General features: G+C 53.3%; 1 protein-coding gene across 2 annotated transcripts; it reads left to right on the forward strand.

The window, feature by feature from the left end:
- Nucleotides 1-17,157: 17,157 nt before the first annotated feature.
- ETV3L (ETS variant transcription factor 3 like) lies at nucleotides 17,158-24,957 on the forward strand. 2 transcript variants are annotated; one of them, XM_059673779.1, is made up of 5 exons: nucleotides 17,158-17,692; nucleotides 17,768-18,005; nucleotides 18,240-18,408; nucleotides 18,805-18,925; nucleotides 22,229-24,957. In XM_059673779.1, the coding sequence occupies exons 1-5, from the start codon at nucleotides 17,632-17,634 to the stop codon at nucleotides 22,687-22,689; spliced, it is 1,050 nt and encodes a 349-aa protein (XP_059529762.1). In that variant the 5' UTR covers nucleotides 17,158-17,631; the 3' UTR covers nucleotides 22,690-24,957. The 2 variants fall into 2 exon arrangements, with proteins under 2 accessions (XP_059529762.1, XP_059529761.1); XM_059673778.1 differs by having other exon boundaries at nucleotides 17,158-18,005.
- The last annotated feature ends 2,309 nt before the right edge of the window (nucleotides 24,958-27,266 follow it).

The following is a 27,266-nucleotide window of genomic DNA, read 5'->3' on the forward strand; positions in this document are numbered from 1 at the left end:
TAAGATCCTTGTTTCACAGATGAGAAAAGAGGCCGACGGTGACTCAAACTGGTCTCCTTACTCTGAATCCCACACTTTAACTAGTCATTGCTTTGAATTTCTGAGGAAGGGTAACAACACTTCCTCCCAGTTTCTTAAGAATCAGACGTGCTGATTTGGAAGTATTCTGGGGGACCACAACTTGAGTGTTTCTTCAAGTGTCAGGCTTTGTGTTCCCATCAGGAGGGCAGGAGGGGGAGCTAGCACCTGTGGTCAAATAGGCTCCAGGGGCTTTGCTGTGGGACTGGCCAAGGAGGGATAAAGATCAAAGATCAAACCTTCCCAGAATGCAGATGAGCCCAACCCTGACTGATAGGGAAGTAGCTCCCGTATCTGAGGATGTAGTCTAGGCAGACAATGGGGCGGGTGCAGCCCAAACAATGGGCTGAGACTGGGAAGTGAAGGTCTGAAGCCAAGAGACAGCAGGCCTCTCTACCCCAGTGTCACTGCCTCTTGCCTTCGTCATCAAGGCTGGCTCCAGTCCAACTCCAGTCCAAAGACTAGTCTAGGAGAACACTTAGAGCCTTACAACCTTGGTGCCAGAGAGCTAAGGTCCAGCGAGGAACCTCTCACCTGGAGTCCTGCAGGGACCACACCAGGGAGGAGAGGGAAGAAGGGAGGAGAATGGAAAGACCATTCTCTCCAGGAGGCAGAAGTCAGCCTTGAAACCAAGATCCTGGCTCCCAGGGCAGGGACCTTATTAAGACTTTCTCTGGTCCACCCCCCCAAACCCACCCACTCCATTCCTCAAAGAGTAACATAAATAGGTGAGAGGGAGGGGAGCCAGCCACAATGTGATGTTTGGGGCTGTGTCTTCTTTGCATGACTTTGCCCTCTGGGTATTAGAACTTAACTGAAAGAAAAGGGGGAGGGCCCAAAAAGGGGTTTGGCTCAGTTGATAGAAGGTCAGACTGCAGACTCAAGGCTCCCAGGTTCGATTCCGGTCAAGGGCATGTACCTTGGTTGCGGGCACATCCCCAGTAGGGAGTGTGCAGGAGGCAGCTGATCCATGTTTCTCTCTCATCGATGTTTCTAACTATCCCTCTCTCTTTCTCTCTGTAAAAAATCAATAAAATATATTTTTTAAAAAAAAGAAAGAAAAGGGGAAGGGAAACTGAGGTGTGTGGAGTCAGGCTATCTGTGGAATATCACAGGTAAAGAAAGTTTGTTTTCACGCTCCTGCTCCTGGCCCAGCTGAAAAACAATCTTTATCTGCATTTGTTAAAATGTTGTTCTTCTGCTGAGCAACCCCTCCTACCCTCATATTGAAAATAACAACGAACATTTGTACATTATGTTCACTTCATCTGAACAGCCCTCTGCCTCATGTATCGTTGTTATCCCCATTTTGCAGATGAAGAAAACAAAGGTCAAAGAAGCTAAGTGAACTGCCCTCGGTCACCATAGCTAGGGAGTAACTAGCCAGGCTCACCCCGAGTTTCTGACTCCAAAGTCCGTGTGTTTTCTCAAATACCTCCCTGCCTCTCAGAGGTGACACATAGAGGGCAGAAGAAAGGGGGCAGGGGATTGGGTTGCCTTAAAGAGGCCTCTGGTTTCTCTAAGGGAACTTGTGGAATCATTGCTGGCGTGAGCTCCCCTGGATGGAACAACACCAGGCCGGAGAGGGAGAGGCACATATACATACCTTCATTCATTCATTTGTGAAACAAACCTGGCAGGCCATGTGCTGAGAGACACAGCAGGTTCTGCTCTCTAGTGACTAACATTTTAGGTGGGGAAACAAGCCAACATAATGAACTGAGGTACAAGGTGGCCTGTGGCAAGGTGACAACAGTCATTTATTTGTTCAACTAACATTTCCTGAGTGCCTACTGGATGTCAGGCTCCGTCCTGGGCTTTCACAGCCAAAGAAAGACACTCCCTGCCTGCCAGGAGCCTCCAGTCCAACAGCGATGGAAGAAGAGTCATTAGGAGGCTCTGACTGCTGCTCCAGTGGCCTTCCTTCCCACAATGCTATGGCCCTTCTCTTCATCTCCCAGTGAGCTGTAGCTTTCCTGGTTGCCAGAGAATCTTTAATACTGACTTGGGAAGGTAGGAACTCATGTTCCCACATCCTGGGGGCGTTCTCAGTTCTCACTCTCCCCCACACCCCTTCTTTGAAAATAACCAGAGCCCCAAGACCCTCTTCTAGGCAGACCCAGATGGCCTACTAGCCTTCACTACTGTCAGCACCCACTGTGTCCCCTTTGGTCTGGCAGGATCCTCCTCCAGCTTCTTGCCTCAGAGTCCGGCTCAGCCTGCAACCTAGCATATAAGGAGCAGGGGAAGACTTGGTCCCTGAAAGCCTAGTTCTTGTCCTTAGCAAGTGCCTATCAGATAGGGGAGAGGTGGAACCACCTCCCCCTACCTGTTCCCAGGACACGGATGTGGGCAGCTGGCAACCCAGCTGGCTTGGGCTATGGACCCCAATGAGTGGGAAGGGGGGCAGGGATGGAGGAAGATGGAGAAAGATGTGGAGGCATCAACCTAGAGGGCTGTTGAGAGAAGGGGATCGGTTTGGGAAGGGAAAAGCTGAAGAGAAAGTCTTGGGCAGCCTTTGGGGGGACCAGAGTTCAAGGCTGGATGCAAGGCAGACATAGAGTAAATTCCTGGAGTGCGGGGGCAGGCGGGGGGGGGGGGGGCAGGGGGCGGGTGTTCGGGAAGGACTAAAGTGGGTGAGGGGGGCTGCAGCAGGAGTAGTCCAGAGATGAGGACTGAGAGCATGGAGCACCCCTCAGCCTCCTGCCCAGGGTATTGATTTGCTAGATTACTCAATTTCACCCATATTGATCAGGTAATTGCTTTATCTCAGGTCTCATTTGAGCTCTGCATTCTCCTGGCCCCTTCTCTCTCCCTCTTATTCTTTCCTATCAGCCTGACACAGAGCGCGTTGATACTGAATATATATACAAAAGTTTGGTTGGCCTGCCCCAAGTTTGTGTTGGGGTGGGGGTCAGGGTTAGATGGAGGGGAGGGAGACCAGCATCCCCCTTGGAGTCCCTGAGTTCTCCTCTGCCAAGAAATCCTTCTGGCTCCAGACAGTGGAAATGTCTGCCCATCTCGTGTCCTCAAAGGTCCAGGAACAGAGCTGGGGAAGTAGAATTAGTGGGCAACAGCCGCAATCTGCCTTTTCGCACTGTGACCCCCCACAACCCCCCTCTGCCCACCCCACTCCTAAGCCAGGCTTTTGGACATCCCTTCACTAAGGCTGCACAGCCTTGCCTGCACCCTCTTGCTATGTGTGATGTCAGTTTCTTCCTGCCCTCTCTGTGGCCCTGTGTGTGTGTGTGTGTCCTTGCTGCCTGCCTTCCTCATACTGTCACCCTCCCCCTTCCTCGTTATTTTCAGGGAGCCTTGGCCAAATCTCTGCTGTGCTCGCGCCCAACACCCCCCACCTCCCCACCCCAGGGCTCAGACGAGGAAGAGGAACTAGGGAAGGAGACTCAGCCCCTCCCAGGGAGTCTACAGACTAAGGAAAGAGGGATTCCCACCCTGACCCCTAGTCTGCAGCCAGGCAACCCCTAGTCTGATGGAGGAGATACCGTTTCCTCAGGAAGCCAACAGTTCCTGGCTTCCCAAAGCCCCTAGTCTGAGGGAAGAGACAAAACCCATCTGAGAACTAGACAAGAAGAGCCACACAAAAGGTAAAATGACACAGCCCAAAGGAGAGTGAACACAGTAGGATCCTGGGCAAGATTCTGTTCTCCCACTGTCTTCCAGAGCTTAGCCCAGGGCCCAGCTCATAGACCAGCAAAGCAGGGGACCAACAAATACTGCAACTGTAATTTGCAAACAGCACTGCCCCCAGCCCAGGTGTGGAGTTTGTGGGGTCAAGAGGACATGCCCACCTTCAGCCATGTCCCTTCTTCCAGCCCACAGTCTGGGTTCGTGGAATCACCTGCTCAGCGTCCCCGACCCTGAGGAGTACCCAGGCGTGCACAGTCTCTGCCCTGGGCGCGCTCTCCTGACTCTTCCTCACAGAGGCACCTACAGATGTCAGGAGTGGCCCAGGGTGCAGAGATTCTTAGCATGAAAGCTCTGTTTTCAGAACTTCTACTGAGAACCCAGTTTATGGAACAGATAAAAGCCTGCGTGACCCCTCAAAGGCAGTTTCCTCTTCATGGCGATTGGTGTAACCCTCTCAAACACCTCGAAGTGCCGAAGAGCCAGTGTCGGGCGATTTGAAAAGCACTACGTTGCCCGAGCTGGTTTGGCTCAGTGAGTAAAGCATTGGCCTGCGGACTGAAGGGTCCCGGCTTCGATTCGGTCAAGGGCACATGCCTCGGTTGCAGGCTTGATCCCCAGGAGGCGGCGTACAGGAGGCAGCCGATCAATGATGGATCTCTCATCATTGATGTTTCTGTCTCTCTCTCTTCCTCTTCCTTCCTCTCTGAAATTAATAAAAATATATATTTTTTTAAAAAAAGAAAGAAAAGCACTACGTTGAGACAAAACTATAGGGGACAACTTTCAGCAGAGATTGGAGGCCCCTCGCAGGAGCCCAGTGCGCCTGACCTTCAGCGACTCTGCAGGAATGTGATTTGCTGGGCAGGGCTCACCTGTGAGGCCCAAGGCCGGAGAAGGCAGGAGTGAGGAGTGGCAGGATGGGGCTGAAAGAAGGAACAGCCAGAGGCTCTTTCTCATCCATCCCCTGAGAGGAGGACAACTAACACACCCAGGAACCCGGGCAAAGCTATGAATTTCATCAAAAGAGTTTCCTGAGAGCCCAGCTGGGCATGACTCAGTGGTTGAGTGTTGACCTTTGAACCAGGAGATCACAGTTTGAGTCCCGGTCATGGCACATGCCCGGGTTGCATCTGGGAGGCAGCCAGTCAATGATTCTCTCTCATCATTGCTGTTTCTATCTCTCTCTCCCCATCTCTCTTCCTCTCTAAAATCAATAAAGATATAAAATAAAATAAAAAGTTTCCTGAGTGACTGCTATGCGCCAGGCACTGAGATAGGAACTGCAGGTTCCATGGTGAACACAATGGATGAGGCTACGGTCTTCCTGTGGAGTTTTTAACACTCCAGGACATTATAAACCAGCTCTCCCTCCCACCGTCTCCTGACCCTCTACCCCATCAATGCCCACCGCTGAGGGCCATCCAGGTCCCCATCCCTGTTCCCTTTGAAGAAGGGAGCCCACCAGGCAGAGAGAGGGAAGGATTCAAAGCAGGGCACCCCCACACATTGTTCTATGGGACAGAGCAGGCAGTGAGGGTGTGCAGGAGGGTAGGAGCCCCCACGGAGGGGCTACCTGCTGGCCAGCAGCCTCACTCTGCCAGGGCCCCCCACAGAGCCCAACATGACTCTTCATCGGAGTTTATCCCCCGCAGAGAACAACCCATCCTCCTTGCCTCCTACCTTAGTTTCTGGAGTCCCACCTCTGTACCCTGGGGAAGTTCTTCCTTTAGTCTAACCAGCATTCCTCCTACTGCTCCTATGGCCTGTTATTTCTTTTTTTTTTTTTTTCTAGTTCCTCTTCCATTCAAATGTCTCAATCTTCCTAGCTTCTCCTCTAACTCTCCCCACCCCACCTTTCTCCCATCCTTCCTTCCCGGACACCTGCCCCATTATTGACTTTGGCCTCCGTGTGTCCTGGAAGGAGTGTGCCCTTGCCCTGGTTTGTCTGGGACTGCCCCAATTTTAGCACTGAGCGTAGTACTGAGAGTCTTGTGTCTGGGGAAATTGCTCAGTTCCAGGGATGGTGGACACCCTACCTGGAAGGTAGGACACTGACTGAGGCCCAGCTCCAGAGGCCGGATTGGGGCAGGGTTTGGGTGCAAAAATTACTAGGAGACCAGCAGCATTTTCCCACACGCACAGGAGACAAAGCCAGTCACGATTCCCAACCCCCTACACAGATGCATATACACAGAGGCACCTACAGTCTCCAAAACAGAGCACAGCCCACACACCCAGCAGCAGACACCCACAGGAACACAGATACACACACTCAGACTCACGCAGGCAACTCATGCTCACAGACCCACGTTCCCAGAAGCGCGCGGGGGGGGGGGGGGTGGACACGGATAGGCACACACAGTCCACTAACAACACACGCTGGAAACAAAACACCTACGCACAGAACCACACGGTCGTAAAGACAGACCTTGCAGAGAGACATACATTCATTTCATGAATCCTCAGACACACACAGACATACACCTACTAACAGAGACAGACAGACACACATTCTGACACCCACACCGGCCCAGGCACACAAAGAGGCCTTCACCAGCACCCGGGGTAAGCTGATCAGCAAATCCAGAGCTTTTCCCTGTTCTGCCTTGGAAATACCCACAGGGGTTGGGAGGCGAGCCCCCTCCTCCTCACCTGAGAGGAGCCGGTAGCCCCAGTGGAAGGCAGCAGACCCTGGGCCCGAGCCTCACGGAGTCAGATAACACACGCCCCAACCCTGCTGAAGACTCCTCCCAGGCTTGGGGTCCCTACCCCGTCCCAGTACCAGCCCTGCTGGAGAGGGGTCAGATGTGGGAAGCCCTCGCTCCCTCTCTTGGGGTTGGCTGGTGGGGGTGGAGAAGTGTGAGCGAAATGGGTTTATTACTGGGAGTCTGTTGCCTCAATTGGTATCGATCCCTGCATGTCACCTTCCATTGCCACTAATGGAACCTGAAGAGTCTCCACCGACACCACAGCCACTGGACACACACACTCACACGCACACGCACACGCACACGCACACACACGCAGCCCCCCTGGCCCCAGCCCTCATATCCACTTGCTGCACATCCCAGGGCTGCCTCCTCTGCCTCCTGCTCACCTCCTCCTCCATCTCTAGTCTCCTCTCTTCCCTCTGCCTCACCTACCCCTTCCCCTAGTCCTCTCCTCCTCCCTCTTCTTTGTCTCCCGAAGGCTGATTTTCTCCTCCTTCCCAAAGCATACCTGGCACTTCCTCTCCTCTCCTCTCCTCTTCCTGGGCCCTGGGTCTTTCTCCCTCTATTCAGGGGTGTCTCTTTCCCTCTCCTCCCTTCACCTCTTCTCCCTCCTCTAAATCAAGTCTCTGTCACCACCACTGCCCTCTGTCCTTCTGATGAGGGTGCACTGGGCCCCATCCTGTCTTGGGGAGCAGCTGGGAGATTCAAGGGAATGAGCCCGTGGGAATGACCCCTCTCTCACCAACAGCTGGCAAGGGGTGTTTACAAAGGGATAGTCTCCTCCTGTGTCACACTGGCCTGTCCTGACAGACTCTCTGGGAACAAGCCACGTCCCCTGTCCCTTCAACCCTGGACCCCAGACCAGTCCTGGCAGAAGAGCAAGGAGGGCAAGGAAGAGACTTCTTCTTCCCCATTCCTCAGGGAAGAGATGACACCACCTCCTCACTCCACCCTGCCTGGCAACCCCCAACCCTGTGCAGCCTCCAGAGAAGCCCTCCCCAGGCTCTGACCCCATCCCTGTGTCTTTGGTCCCGCCCATTTGAAAGGCTCAAGTAAGGCCCGAGAGGACCCATTCAGTATGTCAGACAGTGTCGAAAGGCTCAGAATTTAGCAGGTCATGCTGATTACTCAAACACTGTATGAAAAAAGTCACTAACTAGGAAAGTGACTTTTGAGGCTCAGAGAGCATTTCTTGCTTTGCTGCTGTGAAGGCACTCAACATGCCTGAGTCTGTGCATTAAGCCCTGGAGGCTGGCAGGGGAGCGGAGAGGGTTCCCCCCAGCCCCCACCTGGCCCTCCCTCAGCCCGACAGGCCTCTCTCCCTGTGGACTCTGAGAGACACCCAGAGCCAGCTCTTAGCCCCAAAGCAGGGAGGGCTGCCTCCTGCAGACTCCGGTCTCCAGACAGGGATTCGATCTCCACCCCAGCTCACTTGGCCTCTATCAATGTATCAGTTGGTCAGGGAGTTTGTGGGGCTGATCAGTCCAGGTACAGTTACTGGACACAAAGATGGGGGTTTTGAAGGCAGTTTAAAATGTGTTGAGGCTGCATGTTGCAAGTTTGGATATTTGAAGCTTCTTTTTAAAAATATATTTTTATTGATTTCAGAGAGGAAGGGAGAGGGAGAAAGAGATAGAAACATCAATGATGAGAAAGAGATAGAAACATCAACATCATTGATCGGCTGCCTCCTGCACGCCCCCTGCTGGGGATCGAGCCCACAACCCAGGCATGTGCCCTGACTGGGAATCGAGCCATGAACTCCTTGTTCATAGGACATAGGTGGATGCTCAAACACTGAGCCACACTGGCTGGGCGAGTTAGGGTATTTGGATTGGCTAGAGTGTGGAGAGCTGGTTGGGGTACTTTATGCTTTATTTACTCGGCAATCATTGTAGAACAGCCCCACATCCAGGCACTGTGCCAGACGCAGGGATGCACACGGAGCTGCTCATGAGAGCAAAGAAAAGGGCTGGATTTGGACAGAGGACTCCCCCTCCCCACAGGCCACCAGGCCATTTGCCTATGTCTTGGGGAAGAAAGAGGAGGCCCAGTGGGCCACCCCAGAAGCCAATGTCTGTGCCAATGTCAGCACCTGACTTCCTAATCTCATGCCCAGCCTCCTCTACAGTGTGACTAGGACAGGGAGGGCAGGGAGGACCGGGAGGGCCTGGAGGGGCACGGCTTTGATCAGGTTACAGGAATAGGAGAGGGGAGAGGTAGGGACAGTGTGTGGAACAGCATAAGAGAAAAGGTAAAAACCTAATTGTCTCCGAAGCAGCTGCTCCGTTCTCACAAGGACTTGAAGTGAGCGACATGAGGGACTTGCCTAGGGGCTGGGATGGCGGCAGACAGTGGGAAAGCAGAAGAGCCTTCCAGAGGCTACCCTCCCCGGAGAGCTGGGGAGGCAGGAGGTGGGCCAGGGCCTTGGGAAGCCCAGGCCCCAGTTCTCCCACTTCGGATTCCGACACCTTCATGGAGAGGAAGGGAGGGGTCCTTCCTCCCAGGAGCATCTTCCTGCTCCTAACGCAAATGGTCCTTAAGTGGAGGAAGTGGGATGGGGAGAAGGTGAGCGAAGGGGCAGGACCAGCTCTCCAGGTGAGGAAACACCGAGGACACCTAAGGAAAACACCCGCATACTGCATCTTGGCACTAACCTCAGTCTTCTTTGCAGCTCCCCGTCCTCTGTGGACATCAAGTTTGCCTCATCCTCGCTATAATATTCACCTCCCTGGGACAGTATTCTGGGCCATCCCTCCCTTTGTAGCCCTTTTCCTATGCCCTCAGTGGGCTGGGAGCCCTGTCTGCCTGCCTCCCCCTGACCCTCAGCTCCTGTCTCTTCCATCCCTCAGCCTCTCTCTCTCACTTCCATTATGTTAGCTTCGGTTGATTTAACCAGAAAACAACCCCCAGAATTTAATTCCGTGGCCCTCTATTCCCATCTCGATCAGCTCGGGGCTGGGAGAGGTTGTGTAATGATGGAGGAGGAGGGGAGAGAAGCTTGGCCTCCCAGAGTCAAGGAGAGGGGGGGAAAAAAAGAAAGAAAATCATATTGATTCCCCAGTGACAGCCATCAATCTTTCCCTCCCCACTAGGGATTAGGCGATTGGACACAGGCCCACCCACCCAGCTCCAGGGTTGCTTGGTACCCAGGACTTTAGAGACAGAGGCTCTGGTCTTTGACACCCACCCTCCAGTTTCCCCGAAGAAGTCTCTCTTGAGGTCAGTTACCTAAATCCTTCATCCCTTCCCCAGTGTATTGTGGAATCCTATCCTTGATCGTGTTCCTACCATGTCCTTAGCAGGGTATCTGGTGACCATGCAGTTACTCTCTCCTGTCTGGTTTATGCCTTATTTAGAAGTTCTTCTTGCTGTCTAACTTTGAGTCCTATTAATAAAGAAAAGGAAAAATCACTTTCTAGAACTCTAAAAGGAAAGAGACGTACGAGTGCTTAAACATCCTTAGAAGAAGGTAATTAGGAAAACTATTCATATCGTTTTAAGACTAAGAGGAAAAGCCACAGATTGTGAAGATTTGGCAGCAGTATGTGAGCTCAGGTGGGGTCTGGGACTCAGAAAGAAACTGGGAGGGAGGTGATGTGAAGTGTCAGAGGTTGCAAAGGGAGCTCCGATCCAGGCCTAGATTCCTTCTACCTCCGCAGAAAGTCCCTTGAGAGGAAAGCTAGCTTATATGGGGAGGGTAGACTGCTAGAAGGACTTCCCGGCCGTCCAGTGTCCCTTTTCTCAGAACGGCAGAAGGGGCAGCCCTCTCACCAGTCCCTCTGTTGGTTGCTATTTGGGGAGTTGTCGGCCACAGAGGAAGGCGCTGGAGGATGCAAAGGACCCAGAGAGAGAGACTCCCTCCCACTCCACCCCCACAGAGGTGGAGGGGGCGCATGTCTGTCGTGCCACTGGCCCCTGAAGGGTTAATTCTATTGTCTGCAAACCACATCGGCTCCCCTGAGAGCTTGGAGATCCCGCTCTCATTGTAAGTAACCCTAACTCAGTGTGTGATGAGCCAGGGGTTGCTGGGCGCGGAGTGAGCCCGAAGGAGCTGCTGGACAGAGCATGGACCAGACAGACGATGCACTGAGGTAAGGGCCTCTGGGGGCAGGTCTGCGGCTGGGACTGGCCTTCTCTGCTGCCACCCCCACCCCCCCAGTCGTGGAGCCAGTTGTGGGGCAATTGGGAGGGGGAGAGGTAAGGAGAGGAGAACCCAAGGGCCACACTGAAGCCACCTGCGGGGGTCGGGTGTGGGACAGCGCAGAGCCAGGTGTTAGGCAGTCAAGGAAGAGAGAGGTGGGGAGCACATAAAGACAGCGAGTCCAGCAGGGCGCCAGGCTCTTCCCCCCAGAGGGGGCACAGCCAGGGCCAGGTGTTACTCACTGGAGCAGACTCCTGGGATGAATGGGATTAGGGGGACCCTTGGGGCCCTGTTGTGAACATATAGGGAGCTCTGCACCTCAGTGAGCTCACGGGGGGTGGGGGGGCCATCCATGTGGCCAGGGTTGAAGGAAAGTGGGTGAGAACTAGCCCTGAGGGTGTGGGCATCACAGCATGGGGATGGAAGGAAACAGGATGGGCAGAGGCTCCCAAAGAGAGAAGAGTTAAGGCCATGCTCCCACGGGAGGCAGGCTGGCGTGACCTGTATGGAGACCTCTGATGGCGTAAGAGGTTTCTGCCCCATCCTGCTCTCCCCTTCCCAGACTCCCGGGATCCTTCCCAAAGAACTAGGACCAAGAAGCCTGGGATCTGAGAGCCCCTGTGAGCGGGGACGGAAGTGGGCCGTGTAAAGCTGGAGAGGCGCTGAGGTGAGGCTTTGATGAGAGAAGTCCCGCTCCTCTCCTCAGCCCGTTCCCCATGGATAGGAGAAGGGCTGTGGAAGAGTGCAGTGCCCCCGCCACTCCACCTTCGAGCCCCTTCCTGGCCCTGCTCAAGGGTTAGCGAGGCTCAGTCGGGAGAGAGGCCAGGACACATGGATGGAGCCTCAGGGCTTAGTGGAAGTTGAAGTTAGGGTTGCGTTAAGATTGGGGTTGAGCCCTAGCCAGTTTGGCTCAGTGGATAAGAGCGTCGACCTGCGGACGAAAGGGTCCCAGGTTCAATTCCGGTCAAGGACACATGCCTGGGTTGCAGGCTCGATCCCCAGTGGGGGCCATGAAGGAAGCAGCCGATCAATGATTCCCTCTCATCATTGATGTTTCTATCTCTCTCTCCCTCTTCCTTCCTCTCTGACATTAAAAAAAATGAAAAAGATTGGGGTTGAGGTGGAGGCTGGAAGTGGATGCAGGATTGAGGGTTGGGGGTGGAGGCAGCAGAGGCCCCCAGTGAGTGAGAGCGCCCCACAGGCCTGCTGCATTCCTGGTTCCCGGTTACTCAGCCTCGCGCTGGCTGCCAGCTCACCCAGGCTCAGCATTTGGCTGGGAGCTTTCACTTCCTCTGGCTGGCCTGGCTCCTCAGCCACCTCAGCCCTGCTGGAGGGGATTTCTTGTCTCTGCGTTGGGGAGACAAAGGGAAGGATGGGGGGTATCCAGACAGGGGGATCCCCTGGGCACAGTTGATGGGCATGAGATGAAAAGAACCAGCTGAGGTTGCCACTGGGGGAGGGGCAAGGTGCTGGAGGGCTTTGGGAAGAGAAGAGTGGGGAGCAGGAGGTGGGCTGAAAGAGCCAGGGCCAGGAAGCTGGGAGGCCTGGGTTCCTGGGTTCAGTTTCCAGCTCTGAAGCATTGAAAAGAGACTGGGGGGCAAGGGGCGGGGGGAACCTGGAGAAAGAGAACAAAATAACAATGAGAGACAGTGACCGAGACAGCAAGACAGAGAGAGCCAGTGGCACATGACGTGTAGACACAAGAAGTACAGATAGAAATGGAGAGACCAATGGGAACTGAGACAGACAAAGATGGACAGGACAAGGGGGAGAACAGGAAGGGAAATGGGAAAAAGGAAGAAGAGGTAGACCGAGAGGAAGGAGGAGAGAAACAGCAATGAAAGAGGAAATGAGCTGAAGACGGAAAGGTCAAACAACGTGAAACAGAGACCTGGAGGGGCCAGAGAAAGGGGTGGGTGCGGAGCTGGAAGAGGCCTCCTGACACCCCGTTTCCCATGCCCTCACCTCCGCATCCCTGAGGTGGTGTGTACTTTCCCCGTGACTTTCAACTGCCCTTAGTCACTGGTCTGGGCTTGGGCCACGGGGGTATCTGGGTTTGGATTTCTACTCCACTGAGTTACACAAACCTTTTAAATCCCACAGCCCCAGGGGACTGCAAAGCCTATCCTTGGAGGCGTCTGTCCTGGGCAGGGGCAGGGAGGAGGGGGGGTGGGCAGAGTAACTGCAGGATGGCTACCGGAAGCAGAGTGAGAAGGGGCCTGGAGGGGGCACAGGGCCAGCAGTAGGAAGGAGGGGGCTGGACCCTGGGGTGGGGAGGAGTGGCAGGGAGGGAGGGGGCTCTCCCAGGTGGGGAGCGATGGCTGGAAGGGCAGAGCTGCAGGAGGGACATGGGGTTCAGATGGCTAGATTCCCAGCCACAGAGCATCAATCAGGAGTCTGTTCTGCCCTAGGCCTGGGCTCTCTGGGTGCAGGGGCGGGGGGGGGGGGGGGGGGGGGGCTGTGGCAGAAGGAGGAACAAGATGCCCTGGGGTCTCTGTGAAGAGAAGACATCCATCCCTGCACCTCCCTCCTAATTCCCCAAGCGAGAAAGTGATTGGACCTGCCCTCCCCAGGCCCCAGCCCATCCTGCTCTCCTCCTAAGCAGCTTTAGCTAATCGCATTAAGGGAGGTCTCAGGACGAACACTCTCCGAGTGGGGCTGAGATCAAGGGGAGAAACCAGAGGCTTCTAATCAGATCCAGGATTTGGGGATGGCCGTTTGCTCGGTGCCAACAAGCATAAAATCCCCCTCCTCACACCCCAGCCGCCATCTCTGTATTAACACTGCCGCCCTTCTGGTCCCCACCCCCCCAACTTGTGTACCTGGATCTCACCTGTGCCCACAGTCCCTTTCCACAACTCTATTTCTCTGTTGCATTCTCTCTGACTCTCTTTCTTGCCGATTCTCTTGCTCTGCCTCTTTCCTTCCACCTTTGTGTTTAGAAACAGCCCCGTTTTCCCACTGAATCAATCAAGCAGTCTCTAGACTTGGTTGTGTCCAGTCCATCAGCTCCTGCAGCCCCTCCGGAAGGCCCCACAACAAAATGACTTTGGATGCAAGTTTCTACTTTGCAGAGATGCAGTGTTGGTCTTGAACTCTCGCCCCCGCCCCCACCCCCCGTCCCCCCGCCCCTCCATGTGTTTCTCTTTCTCATCCTTTCTGTATTCCACTCTGCCCATCGGACTGCCCCCTGGCGTCCTGGGTCCTCCACGGATCATTTTTCTGGCAAACAGCCCACTTCTTAGGTTTACCCTGGGTGCCTCCTTCAGCGCCCATGGCCTCCTGCCAGCCTCCTCTCTCTGCTCCCAAGTTTCAACCTCAACTTTTCTGCCACGATGGACAGATTACAGCTGGGAGCCTGGAGTCAGACAGACCTGTTCCCATCCGGCTCCACCACTTGCCCGAGGATCTTATGCAAGTCTCGTACTCGTCTGAGCTGAGCCTCGATTTCCTAGGCTTGCAAAACAGAGATAACAATACCCACCTCAAAGGGTTATTGTGAAGGCTTGGGGAAGTAACACATGACCAAAGGAGTGTCAAACCCAATGCTGAGTGCATGATAGGGACTCAATGCATATTAACTAAACTCTTAAAAAGGTAAACTCTACTCTTGACATTTCCTTGGGCTCCAAGGTCTGGTTTAAGGCATACTCCCTATGGTTATCATCATGATCTCTCTTGCTTCTAATAAATAATGACCTAAAACCTACATGTGTTGTAATATGCACTTGTGTTGGCCAAGGGAATTTATCTTATTGTCAGTAACCAGAATGATGGTGATGACAATAATGATTGCTCACTGCTATAACCCTTCGAGAAACACCAGGCACTTAAGTGCAGCCTCTCAGATGATTCAAGATTGGGTTGTGATCCTTCTTGATTTCTAGTTTTCAGTGCATATCCTCATAGGACTGTAGGGACTACGCAGAGCCTGGTGGAGCCGCCCCAAGCTTTGCACAGGTAGCTTTCAGCACAGGAGGGAGGGAGCTGGGAGATGGGGAGGGAGACAGAGTGGGACTACCTACCTCACTCAGCCTTGGAGCATCACCAGGAGTATGGGTTAAAATGGAAGCACAAGGTATTAAGGTTAAACACCAAGAATAATTCTTGAGCAAGGAGGCAGAACTCAAATCTGCTCCTCTCTGGGGTACCCAAGGTTTCTCAGCTCAAAAAGGAAGGACTTGAGGGGAGACCTTTGGCAAGAGTTGCCAGCAGTATTTCCACATCCAGAACCGGTGAGCTCCTCAGAGACTTAGGGTTCCGGGAGGGACTCTCAGACACCACCAGGCCAGGGAGGGGGCTGCGGGCATTCAGGTATTCCTCAGACACCTGGAAGCTTAACCCACGTTGATTCTGTATTTTGGTGTTTTGTTTTTTCTTTTTCTTTTGGCACAGAAGACAGGGTGTTTGTAGGCTACCTACATGGCGGATTATCAATCTTGATTTAAGGTCTTGCTTTTCACTTGGAGTTGCATGGCCTTAGAGAAGTTACTCCACCCTCTGAGCTCCAGCCTGTCTGATACTTTATGAGAGGTTCAGGGCATGTCAGCTCCTCAGCACAGTGCAGGGGTGCTGAGTATCTGCTTCGAGGAAGATTATCAATCTCTTCTTGCCAGATCCTAAATCTACGCCAAGGTCTCAAACCTTCCAGACCAGGGCGTGCCCTCAGATCCAGCAGGCACTGGGGCAGTCACAGGAACTTTATCAGCTTCCCTCGAAGAAGAGTTTTCCCTGGAATCGCTCCCTGCTGCAACGCCCACTTCCCAACCCGTTTCTCTAAGGTGAGGAAGGAGAGGGTAGACAGAGGAGGAGCTTCCCCTAAGGACGGGCAGGAAATGAGGGGGGAGGGGGGTCTGCTTCAGGGGCGAGAAGGAAGGAGAGAAGAGGATTCTAGAATGTCAGCTGTCATTTTAGAGAGAGAGGGATGTATGGAAAACCTATTCACCCAAATTCAGAGTGGCATTGACCTAATCATCGCCCTAATTTCCAGAGATGTTCTCTGCTCAGGCCAGACTGGGGGCCCCAGAAGCACCTGCCCCCCTGCCCACCATGAGTTTCCATTCTTTCAGTTGACCTCCCTGGGAAAGGGAGAGCAAGAGACCCCATGGCCTCTTGGTGTGAGGGTGGGGAGAGCAGGAAGGGTCTTAACACCTGTGGTGCTTGGGATCCCTTGGCTTTCTAACACCCACAGCTCCTTGTTGCTGTATCCCATGTATTCTTGTTACTCAAAGTATGGTCCATCGGCCAGTAGCAGGGGCACCACCCAGGAGCTTGTTAGAAATGCAGAATCTCAGGTTCCACCAAGTTCCACTGAGTCAGAATCTGCACTTAAAGAGATCCTCAGGGGATTCTTATGCACATTAGAGTTTCAGTAGAACGACTACAGATTTTTTTTTTTTTTTAAGTCTTGAAGCATCACTTTGAAAAATGAGAAAAGAGTCCTTATTGGTTTGGCTTAGTGGATGGAGTGGACTGAAGGGTCCCAGGTTTGATTCCGGTCAAAGGGCACATACCTCAGTTGTAGGCTCCATCCCTGGCCCCAGGTGGTGCGCAGGAGGCAACCAGTCGATGTGTTGCTCTCACATCAATGTTTCTCTCTCTGTGTGTGTGTCTCTCCCCCTCCCTTCCAATCTCTCTTAAAAAAATCAATGGAAAAGTATCCTTAAGTGAGGATTAACAAAATAAATAAATAAATAAATAAATAAATAAATAAATAAATAAATAAATAAATAAAACGAGAAATGAGAAAGTGCTGTGGATTAGGAGTGGGGTGTAGCAGTTAAACACCATGTGTCAGCTGCTTTCCCTCTCTGAGCCTGGACTGGAGAGGGAGGCAGCTACTCCAGCCAAACACTCACATGCCCTCCAGATCTCTGCACCTAGTAAGTTCCAGTAGAGAATGAAGCTCACCTGACACCCACGTATCAGAGATGGGAACCCAGCACCCAGGCCTTTAAACCCATCCCCTGTTTACAAGGGGTCCTTTCGTCCAGGTAACCCTTCTAGGTTCACCCCCAGGAGCAGGCTGCGTCCTGCCATCCCCATGGCAAGCTCTCCCATCCCTCCGCAGCCCTCTTGCTCATCGTTTCCTCTTCCACTAGTGACAGAGGGTGCCAGCCTTTCTGCACCAGCCTCAGTCCCACCCAAAGGCTTTGGGACTTAGACATTTTCTCTCCTCCCTTCGCCTGCATCACACTGGGGCTCATTCAACCATCTTCTCCCCATCTGACTGCCACCCACCCACCATGCCGAATTGGGAATCAACGAATTCCCTTCTTCCTTGCTCATGTTCATTAATCCAACAAATATTTACGGAGCACCTGGGAGTGCAAGGCCCTGGGCTAGGATGGGCTCTAGGGAACCGGCAGGGAACAAGACAGCTGGGGTTCCTGACCTCATGGAGCTAACACGCTGAGGGAGAAGGCAGGTGTTAATCACATGGAGGCACCATTGATCAATTCAGTACCATTCATTGATGGTATCAACAATCATTTCTTGAACACCTATGATGTGCCAGATACTTTCTTAGGCACTTGAGACTCATCAGTGAAAAAAAAAAAAAAACACACAAAAATTCTGCTCTTCTCAAATGTAAAATTAGTCTAAGTACAATGAGGGTAGGGGTTCTCTGTGTCTGCCATCTCCTCCCACTCAAGATTTAGAAAGAGCCAATAATTAATTAATTACATTTGGTCTTATCTTGGGACAAACTCCAATCCTATTAAGCCCTGCAAAGAGATCTCTGTCTAAATCCTCCCGTGGGGGCACGATATAGGACCCTTTGCCTTCCTTTCCATCTATAAGTGACTCAGCGCCTTGGGGTCAGCTCCTGGCCAGTGAGGAGGTCGCCAGAGGAGGGGGCGTGGGGGGGGCTTCCTGCCCCAGACCCTGCTCCCCTGCCTCAGTCTCCCTTTTCTCCCCTCATATCTTCCCTCTTATCTCCTTCCTTCTCGTCCTCCCTCCTCCCGCCCTCTTCCACCTCCCTCTCCCCTGCCTTCTCCTTTGCCTTCTTCTTCCCCCCAAAGCCCAGACACAGTTCCAGACTGGAACATGCACCGCAGCTGCCTGGCAGAGGGCGTCCCCACCGTTGCGGGCAACTCCTGGATCTCAGGTGAGCCTCTGCCAGGCCTCCCACCCATGGTCCACCGGGGCGCTGGAGGCATTCACACTGCCCTCTCTGCCCCAGGCTTGGCCTTCCCTGATTGGGCCTACAAAGCCGAGTCGTCCCCAGGCTCCCGGCAGATCCAGCTGTGGCACTTCATCCTGGAGTTGCTGCAGAAGGAAGAGTTCCGCCATGTCATCGCCTGGCAGCAGGGAGAGTACGGGGAGTTTGTCATCAAGGATCCAGACGAGGTGGCCCGCCTCTGGGGCCGCAGGAAGTGCAAACCACAGATGAATTATGACAAGCTGAGCCGGGCCCTCAGGTGAGAGAAGACAGCTCCAGTGGCCAGTCAGGGCAGAGTTCAGAGAAAAGGGCTGTGGTTTCTGGCACTCCACCTGATTCCTGCCCCTTCAAGGCTTGGGAAATGATCGTGAGTGGTTATGCAGGAACAGCTTGGGGTTAGCCTCGCTGGCCTGGGGAGGGGACATAGCCGGGTCTCAGACTACATTCCCTGTCCATTGAGCCAACTCTCCATTCTCATCCTTGGGATCTCCAGATATTACTACAATAAGAAGATCCTGCACAAGACCAAAGGCAAAAGGTTCACTTACAAGTTCAACTTAAGCAAGCTCATCGTAGTCAACTGTCCTCGATGGGAGGCATGGGCAATGCCGGCCCCCAACTTGTTTCGGCCCACCCTGGTGCCCATGGGCGTGCAGAGTAAGGTAAGCGTGAAGGCAGCCCCTAGCCCCGGGCTCCACCAGAGACCATCTTCCTGCCCAGCCGGCCCCCAGCCCTCCTTTCTGCCTCAGGGCCCGGCAGCTTCCCATGTCCTTCCTCCCTCGCATCCTAGTCCCTGAGTGCCCAGGGTTGATACTCTAAATCTTCTAAGATACTCTAAAATATCCCTGTGCTAGGCATCACGCCTTTAGGGGTGCATCACAGGGAACGAGTGGGGGGTCTCAGGCAAGGGTCCAAGGCATGTGGGCAGGGGTGATTTAACAACCATTATGAGAGCATTTCATTGTTTTAACAACTGGTGGTTAAAACAGTAAGTCCTGGGGAATGTGTGCCAGGGAGAGCCCATCCCTCCCCCACACCTGCTGCTCCTCGCTCCGCAGCTCCTACACAGCATGCTGCTCACCCGCTGGGCCATGGTGGAGCAGCTGTCTGGACAGTGGGCCCTCCGAGGGCCACCAGAGGCCTCTGAGGATAAGAAGGGGAGCAGCAGCCGTATCTACCGTGAGTGCCTGGGACTGGGAAGGGCCCAGGGGAGTACCCTCCTGGATGAACACATGGGTGAGGGAGCATGAGACAAGCCTAGCAGGACATTTGGTTTAGTCCAAAACACCCACCCCTCAAGGTCCCTGAGATTTGATCCTGTCCAAAATGTCCATGGAGCCCGGCCGGCCATGGCTCAGAGGTTGAATGTCGACCTATGAACCAGGAGGTCATGGTTCGATTCCCGGTCAGGGCACATGCCTGGGTTGAGGGCTTAAACCCCAGTGCGGGGCATGCAGGAGGCAGCCAATCAATGATCCTCTCATCATGGATGTTGCTTTCTCTCTCCCTCTCCCTTTCTCTCTGAAATCAATAAAAAAAAATATATATATTTTAAAAAAGATGTTCAGAGACTAGTGGGGAGAAAAGATGGGAGTACAGCCAGTGACAGATCAGAGGTTCGGGGAAGCACAGGTGCTACAGGAATGCAGAGAAGGAGTTGGGGCTTCCAGGGGAAGCAGGTGGAGAAAGGTGCCTGGGTACAGAACAGCATTTGTAAAGCAAAAGGCTGTGAGTGAGGGTAGCAAATCTGAAGAACTGCTGGTAGCTTGCCATGAGCAGAGCGGAGTTATGTGGTGGTGGGGACACGGAGGAAGGTGACAGATGAGGCTAGCAAGGCAAGCAGGTGTCCAGTCACAGAGGTCCTCTGAAGCCACGCTAAGGGGGTGGACTTTATCCTGGGAGCAGGAGGGGTCCAGGAGGGAGAGGCATGTTGAGATCTTCATTTTACGAAGATGGCTTGGGTTCATGTTGACTTTGGGTTGGGGTAGGCATAGAACTGGTATTGGGAGGCTTTTGAAGAGATTCTAGACTGACGATGATGGGACCCGCACAAGGAAGGACCATGGGATGGAGAAGGAGACTCACCCAGGAAAAGGCAAATGTGGCAGCATATAGTGACCCGAGGGGGAGAAGGTCGGTCTGTATGCAGAGGCCAGCACTTACAGGGCTGTATGCTAGGAAGTGACAAAAATCAGATTTTCTGTGGAAAAGATCACACAGACACAGACTCTTATGCAGAAGCCCACGACCCACCCCTCTATCCCTTGGCGATTTCTTGGAATGAGAATTCTTGGCCTTAGCCCCAGCCCCAGTGTAGCTGGGGACGCAGAGGTCCCACCTCTCAGAGAATGCAGGATGCCTGGCTCTGGGCCCCTGTGGGTGCAGCTGAGGTTGTGGGCGTGGGGCGGCCCAGGGCCTGCTGGGACTCATCAGGCAGCCTGGAGCTAAACAGCTCCTGAACAGTTCTCCCTGTTCTTCCACCCCAGCCACCTCTCCCCAGCTCTAGGAATGCCTTGGGCACAGCGCTTCTCTCTTTGGGAAACTATGGGGGGGGGGGGAAGGGTTCCCTGGCTTGGAGTGGGCTATTTTGCACCTCCCTGGCCCAGGTACACACACACACCCGCCTGTGCTTGGGCCCCGAGGGATGCTAAGCAGGTTTAGGCCACCAGAAGACCAGTAGCAGCCATATGTCTTACCTGTGGATGGTGATTCCAGAAGGCTGTGCCAACCCCTAACCTCCACCTTCGTGAGCGCACTCGGAGCCAAGGGAGGAAGCTCTCCAGGACTATTGAGGCAGAGGCAGAAGGTGCAAGACTGGTGCTAGGAAGGGGTGGGGGAGAAGCAGTACTATCTCCTCCACATGCCTATTCTGCTGTGGCTCTGCAAGGGGAGACACAGCCTTGACCTCAGAGGTCAGGGGACACACCTTCCTGGTGCAAAACAGCAGCCTCCACCTCATGTAAGAACCCTGGGAAAGGACAGTGGCCAGGAGAGGGTCCTCTGGCAGAGGACTCTGTGATTTTCCTAATGACGTATCAAGTTTTTTAAAAATATTTTTTTAATTGATTTCAGAGATGAAGGGAGAGGGAGAGAGAGAGACAGAGAGAGACATCAATGATGAGAGAGAATCATTGACCGGCTGCCTCCTGCACGCCCCCTACTGGGGATCAAGCCTGCAACCGGTGTATGTGCCCTGACCAGGAATCGAACCAGCAACCTCCTGGCTCATAGGTAGACGCTCAACCACGGAGCCATGTCAGCCAGGCGACGGATCACTTTTTACTGTCTTCCCCTTACATAGATTCAGCTTCAGAAATATTGTTTCTATTAAATAAATCAGTTATATTGTCATAACCAATTTGTTTTTCCAGTGTTTATCAGCAATAGCCCCACCAATGTGATCACATTGGGTTGATACTTGCTCTCCTAGTTAAATGATAGCCTCACTAAGAAAAATGTAGAACTGGTGTTAGGTTTTTTGGGTTTTGTTTTTTGAAATATACAAAGTGAAGTGAAGTTCTATATAGCCATCCCCAGTGACCCCAGCCTGGGAGCCCCTATGTAGGATCCTGGGGGAAGAGGGCAGATCTGGAAGGACTAGAAGGAGGGAAGGCTCCTTGGAGGAGGAGAGTGATGGGCCGGAGCCATCTGGCAAAGAGGAAGACTGGGTCAGGCCACGTGCACTGGGCCCTTGGCTCTGTGGGCCCCTTCTTACTGATGATGTCACCTGTTCTTACCTGGGAGAGGAGTGTTTATGAAGAAACAGGTGCCGAAACCGGTTTGGCTCAGTGGATAGAGCGTCGGCCTATGGACTGAAAGGTCCCGGGTTCGATTCTGGTCAAGGGCATGTACCTTGGTTGCAGGCATATCCCCAGGAGGAGATGTGCAGGAGGCAGCTGATCGATGTTTCTGACTCTCTATCTCTCTCCCTTCCTCTCTGTAAAAAAATCAATAATAAAATATATTTAAAAAAAAAAAAAAGAAACAGGCCTGAGAATTTAAACGACAAGTGTCAGGCCATACAGCCAGTTCCTTGCCCAGCTAACCCTGGAGCCCCCTGCTGCAGGGAGAGTGAAGGATGGATTCGCTGGGTATATGGCAAAGGATATCTTCATTCATTCATCCCACACATTTTTATTGAGCCCTTTGATATGTGCCAGGTTGGGCTGGATTCAGAGGAAAATAAAACAGACTGTTCCTGCCCCCACAGAGCTATAATCACACAAATGACCGCCTGGTGCTAACGGGGCGGAGGGCCCTGCAGGAGAGGTGCCGGGGGTCACGAGGAGCGGCCGGAGCTCTTGCCCAGACTGGGGCGGTCTCAGAGGTTTCCCCGAGGAGTGACATTTACAATGAGACAGGAAGCAAAGAAGAAAGGAAGGCACACGGGATGGGGGAGAGGAAGTTTCAGCAAGAGGAAAAAGAAATGGGAAATGGGAGAAGAAGAGGGACCCTCTCGTGACACATTCTCTCTTTCTCTAGGACTTGGCTCTGCCTCCACCCACTGCCTGCTCAGCCCTTGCTGCCATTTGGGGAGCCTCCCAGAAGAGCGGCCCAGTTTTGCCTCCTTCACGCCTCCCCTCCCACCCTCTCTCTCCTCAGGGCCCCTCTTGGCCCCGCTTCTCCCAGAGCAGCAGTTTCCAGGGTCCCCCACGACAGACACCCTGCTCCCAGGGCCCACCTGCCCCCCAGCGACCTGGCATTTCCCGGGGCTTCCCCTGCTGGCTGGGCTGGGCCAGGGGGGCGGTGAGAGGCTCAGGCTCTTGTTCCTTAGGCCAGAGGGGCTGGAGGTAAAGGCCCACCCCCTGATGGGAGGAAAAGGGTACCTGGATCCCTGGGAGGGCTTCTTCGCAGAGATGCAAAGACCCAAACCTGGGGAGGAAAGTCTTAGGTCCCCTAATTTGGAGAATTTTGAAGCAGAGTGGCCCTTGGATCCTCCTTAACTGAGGAGGAAGATGAGACGTGGGCCCCCAAACTCCACCTCTCCTCTGGCCCACCTCCCTGCTGGCTTTGCACCTCCCTGGGTGGAAATAAGTCTAAATTGTGGGAGGATTTGAATGGATGGAGTTGGATCCGAGGAGGTGGGGGGCATTGCCGAGAAGGAGCATATGTGGAGACGGGACAAACTGAGGCAGGGTGCCCCCTCCATCCCACTACATTGCTAATCAGATTAAGGAGACTTTTTTTTTTTTTAATTTCAGAGAGGAAGGGAGAGGAAGAGAGAGATAGACACATCAGTGATGAGAGAGAATCATCAATTGGTTGTCTCCTACACTCCCCACACTGGGGACTGAGCCCGTAACCCAGGCATGCACCCCGACTGGGAATCAAACAGTGACCTCCTGGTTCATAGGTCAATGCTCAACCACTGAGCCACGCCGGCTGGGCCTAAGGAGACATTCTGAATCTCAGCTTATTTTGAGGGAGATGAGAACAAGGTTTCCATCATTTGCAGCACCCCATACCTACCCCATGAGGGGGAAATCAGAGGTCTAGCTTGGGAAGGGGATCAGGAATTGATTTGTTCCCTGAACATCAGGGCAACTCCTTTCTTCTCTGGGGCCCAAGTCCCTTACCCGTCTCCCTGCTGCCCCTCCACATCCTTGTTTTCCATCCTCTGATTTCTGTGACCTTGGGACGTGCATGCAGGCCCGTCCTTCTAGCTTCATTTCCCCAAGACCCAAGCAAGTGGGGTAGGGAGGTTCTCTGTAACACTCTACTGCAGACCACGAATAAAATGCCCTTGGCAAACTGGCCCCTTGGCTGACATTTCTGCTGCCCTCTGATGTGGTGTGGATCTAAACAGCACCCAAGATTCCTGATGGGAAGAGCGAGGGGGCTAGGGATGAGGCCTCAGTCGTGGAGCAGAAGTGGAAATGAAGCCAACCAGTCTCCTCCCTCCTGCTGCCATCACGTCCCGGAGAGAAAGGCTGAAAGCAGCCACTCTGGCCACGCGGACAGCCAGCCTCAAGGGAAGAACAGCAGCAGAGCAGGGCTTCTTCACAGAGTGACCCTCAGATCCCGACCTGGGTCTCAAAGCAGAGCTCTGAGGGGCTGGGGGTGAAGGGGGGTGTTGGCAGGGGTCCCTCCTGCTCTGAGCCCCAGGTCCTAAGAGTGATGGGAGGAGGTGATGAAGCATTGGATGGCTGGGGAAGGGGAGACACATTAGGGTTTTTTGCTTAATCAAGGAAATGCCAAGGGGATTGAACCCTATTGCTCTCCTATCTCCAGGCTTGTCAATAACAGGGTCAGGATTTGTCTCCACTTATTTCTATTATGAGGAACAGAGACCGAGCAGGTACAGAGGACCTTTTTGTCCATCTGTTTCCCCTCACTCAGAGTAAGGGTGCTTCCCTGTCCCTGGGATCCCTGACCTTTTGCTTTCTGTTACCTCTCGGTCCTTCCTTGTGGCAGCTGTGTCACTGTCAGGAGTGGAATGGGAAGGAGAAACCCAGAGTAGGACAGGGTTAGGCCTCACCCCACAGGAAGACTGAGGGAAGCAAGGAGCCCAAACCCTGGGTTTCCAAGCTAGATATAGGCTGTAGCTTCCTGGTCAAGCTGCCCAGATGACCATGCTTACAATGCCTGGCCTCCCCATTGCTCTCCTCCTATTATTAATATTAATAACTAGCCAATCGTGATGGAAGCTACAGCCTCACGCTCCCCAGGAAGCCACTGGCCCATTCCCTGCAGACCCCTGGAGGAAGGGACTGAACAAAGGGGGAGACGGGCACATGCACGACGAAGTTGGGGTGATGTAGGGAAGGTGCTTGTCTGTCCGTCTAGCCTGGAAAAAAGGTCATCCGTGAGGAGGGTAGAGCCACTGCAAACGTACAAAATCACGGAAGGATAAAATCCCGAGTCCCCGCTCCCTTTTCTCTCTTACTACGTGGCCCGCACTCACCCTCCATGTGGCCTTAAGCAGCTGCACGGCCCATGGCCAGGCGGACCCCACACACAATGGACTGCAGCTGGGAACACAGGCTAAGCCAGCCAGATGGACTGGACTTGAATACGGAGCAAAAGTTCTGGGCAATGGCCTTACTTCTAGCCCAGCTGAAGACAAGATTGTACTTCTTTCGTGGCAAGATGGATGGAGACGGGACCTCGGAGGGAAACCCTCTTGATTTTACATCGTCAATAAAGCTTTGCACGAAACCCCATCCTCCCATAGGAGCCTGGGAAATTATTTTCCTTTCAGCACCCCAAGAACTCCACTCCCACCGATAACAATCGCAGGGGCTGTAGAGAAAACTACCTCTCGCCTCCTCCCAAAGCCATAGGCCCAACTCCAGGGCTTTCCCAACAACCTGCCCAGTTTGAGAAGACAGAGAGTTAGCATTGTCTGCTCTAGGAAGAGGGGCTTGAGCCCAGTTGAGAGAGGCCAGCCCCAGGGACAGGGCCCTATCATGGAAACCAATGTGCCCGCTGCCTGACCCCTCCTCCTTTCCAGTGGTTTGTGGCTTCTGTGACCCACCACATTTCAGGCAGTGCTTCACGGTCACTATTCTAAAATTGCCCTTTGGGGTCGGTGAGTTTAGGAGACTGAAAACCCGGTTCCAGAGGACATCCGTGTCCAGGCGATGCACTCTGCATGTTAGACAACAGGTGCACGTAGAGCAGAGCTCCTCAGCCTCAGCGCTACTGACATGTTGGCTGCAAAATTCTCTGTTGTAAGGGCCTGTCTGTACATTCTAGAATGTTCAGTATATCCTTGGCCCCTAGATAGCAATATTACCCCCCCTCCCCCCGCTCCCCCCCCACACTCCCTGCCTTCTCCAGACATTGTGAAATATCCCCTGGTGGGGGAAAAATCAACTCTGGTTGAGAATTTATTATTTTTTTTAGAATAGTTTATTGATTTTTAGAGAGAGAGGAAGGGAGAAGAGAGAAACATTGATGTGAGAGCGTAACATCATTGGCTGCCTCCCGCATGCTCCCCACAATGGATCAAGCCTGCAACCCAGGAATGTGCCCTGACCAGGAATCGAACCAGCAACCTTTCCGTGCACAAAGGACACCCAACCAACTGAGCCACACTGGCCAGGACGGTTGAGAGTCTCTTAAGCCGAGTATGGCTTCAGCAACTCAGGCTGTTCTGGCAAAGAGGAGACCCAGGCGCCACAGAGAACTGTTGGTTCCCACATTGCAAGAATGCCCTCTGGTGGCCAGAGTTAGTATCAGCGCTAGGAAGAGCTCAGAACTCTGGACTGGCCTAGGTGGGTAGATCCCATGGGGGGCACTGTTTGAAGTGAAGGGATGATGGGTACCTTGGAGTCTTCTGAAAACAGGAAGCAAGTTAGAGGATAAAAGCATTTTATAATAATCCTGCTGTTTTCAACTCCTTTTGTGAATCATGGACTAGTCACCCAAGGATCAGCAGGTCTAAGGTGACAAGACTGCGGGTTGTCAGTTCCTCAGGTACATAATCGATGCTGCTATCAATTCTAGACCACACTTTGTGGTCATCTGTGGTCATGAGCCTCCCCTGAGAACACTCTATTCAGCCTTCTAGGAGCCGTGGGAACTGTGGACCCTGAGAAAGAAAATACCTCTAAGAAGGACTCTCAGTGACTTAACTGGGCTCAAGTTTAAAAAACAGAGCCTAGCAGCTATTTCTACACAGGCAAACCTCTCACAAAAACTACACTTCAGGGGAAAACCTGCACTAAACTGCCTGCCTCCCCGCCCTGAACTGCCTGCCTGCACTGACAGTCAACAGCCTTTATAAAGGAGTTCCTGGAATCCTACTTCAACCAATAGGACTGGGGCTTTCCCCATCCCATTGGCCCTATGCAGCTGTATTTCCACCAGCATATTTATGGACCAATCAGGGTGATGCCTTTGGGGCCAATCAAACTGCAGGGATTTGGAGTCCTCATTTGCATGAGGACCATCAGGGGCGAGGGGCAGGACTTCTGTCTATGTAAGTCAGCTCCCCTTTGGCTCTGGGACCACACTTTCCCTTTCCACCAAAGACCATTGACGGTCTCCTTGCTGGAGCTGAAGCAGAAACACTAAAGATGAAACACCAAAGGTGTCTCAGCAGACCAGGGCCAGAGCAGAGCAGAGCTATCCCGCCAGAGAGGGCCCTGGTAGCCATGGTGTCCCACACACTGTACTGCTTCATAACTGAGTGGTAACACGATGGGACTGCTCCACAGCTGTCCTCTGTTCACAGCCTTACTGTATCACAGTTCAGCTGTCTGCACTGAATAGTTTCCTTCTTCACTGCACCCCAAATTAGGGAATCCTGTTGGTGTTGAATTGACATCAACAACCATCAGTTGACAGAACCAAGACAAGACTCAGCTTAGTCAGCTCACCAACCGCCCCTGCTCCTGGGCCTTCAGGTCTATCACACCAAGGACAAAGACAGAAACACTCACTCGAGCAGAATTTTAGGGAGCCAGACTTGCAAGCTTCATGAAGCTTAGACTGTTAGGAGCCAGAGGGATCTTGGAGATCATCAAGTCCAACCCCTTAATTTTATAGGCCCAGAGAGAGGAATGGACTTGCT

This window comes from Myotis daubentonii, chromosome 18, assembly GCF_963259705.1.
Source record: "Myotis daubentonii chromosome 18, mMyoDau2.1, whole genome shotgun sequence".
In the NCBI taxonomy this organism is placed as follows: domain Eukaryota; kingdom Metazoa; phylum Chordata; class Mammalia; order Chiroptera; family Vespertilionidae; genus Myotis; species Myotis daubentonii.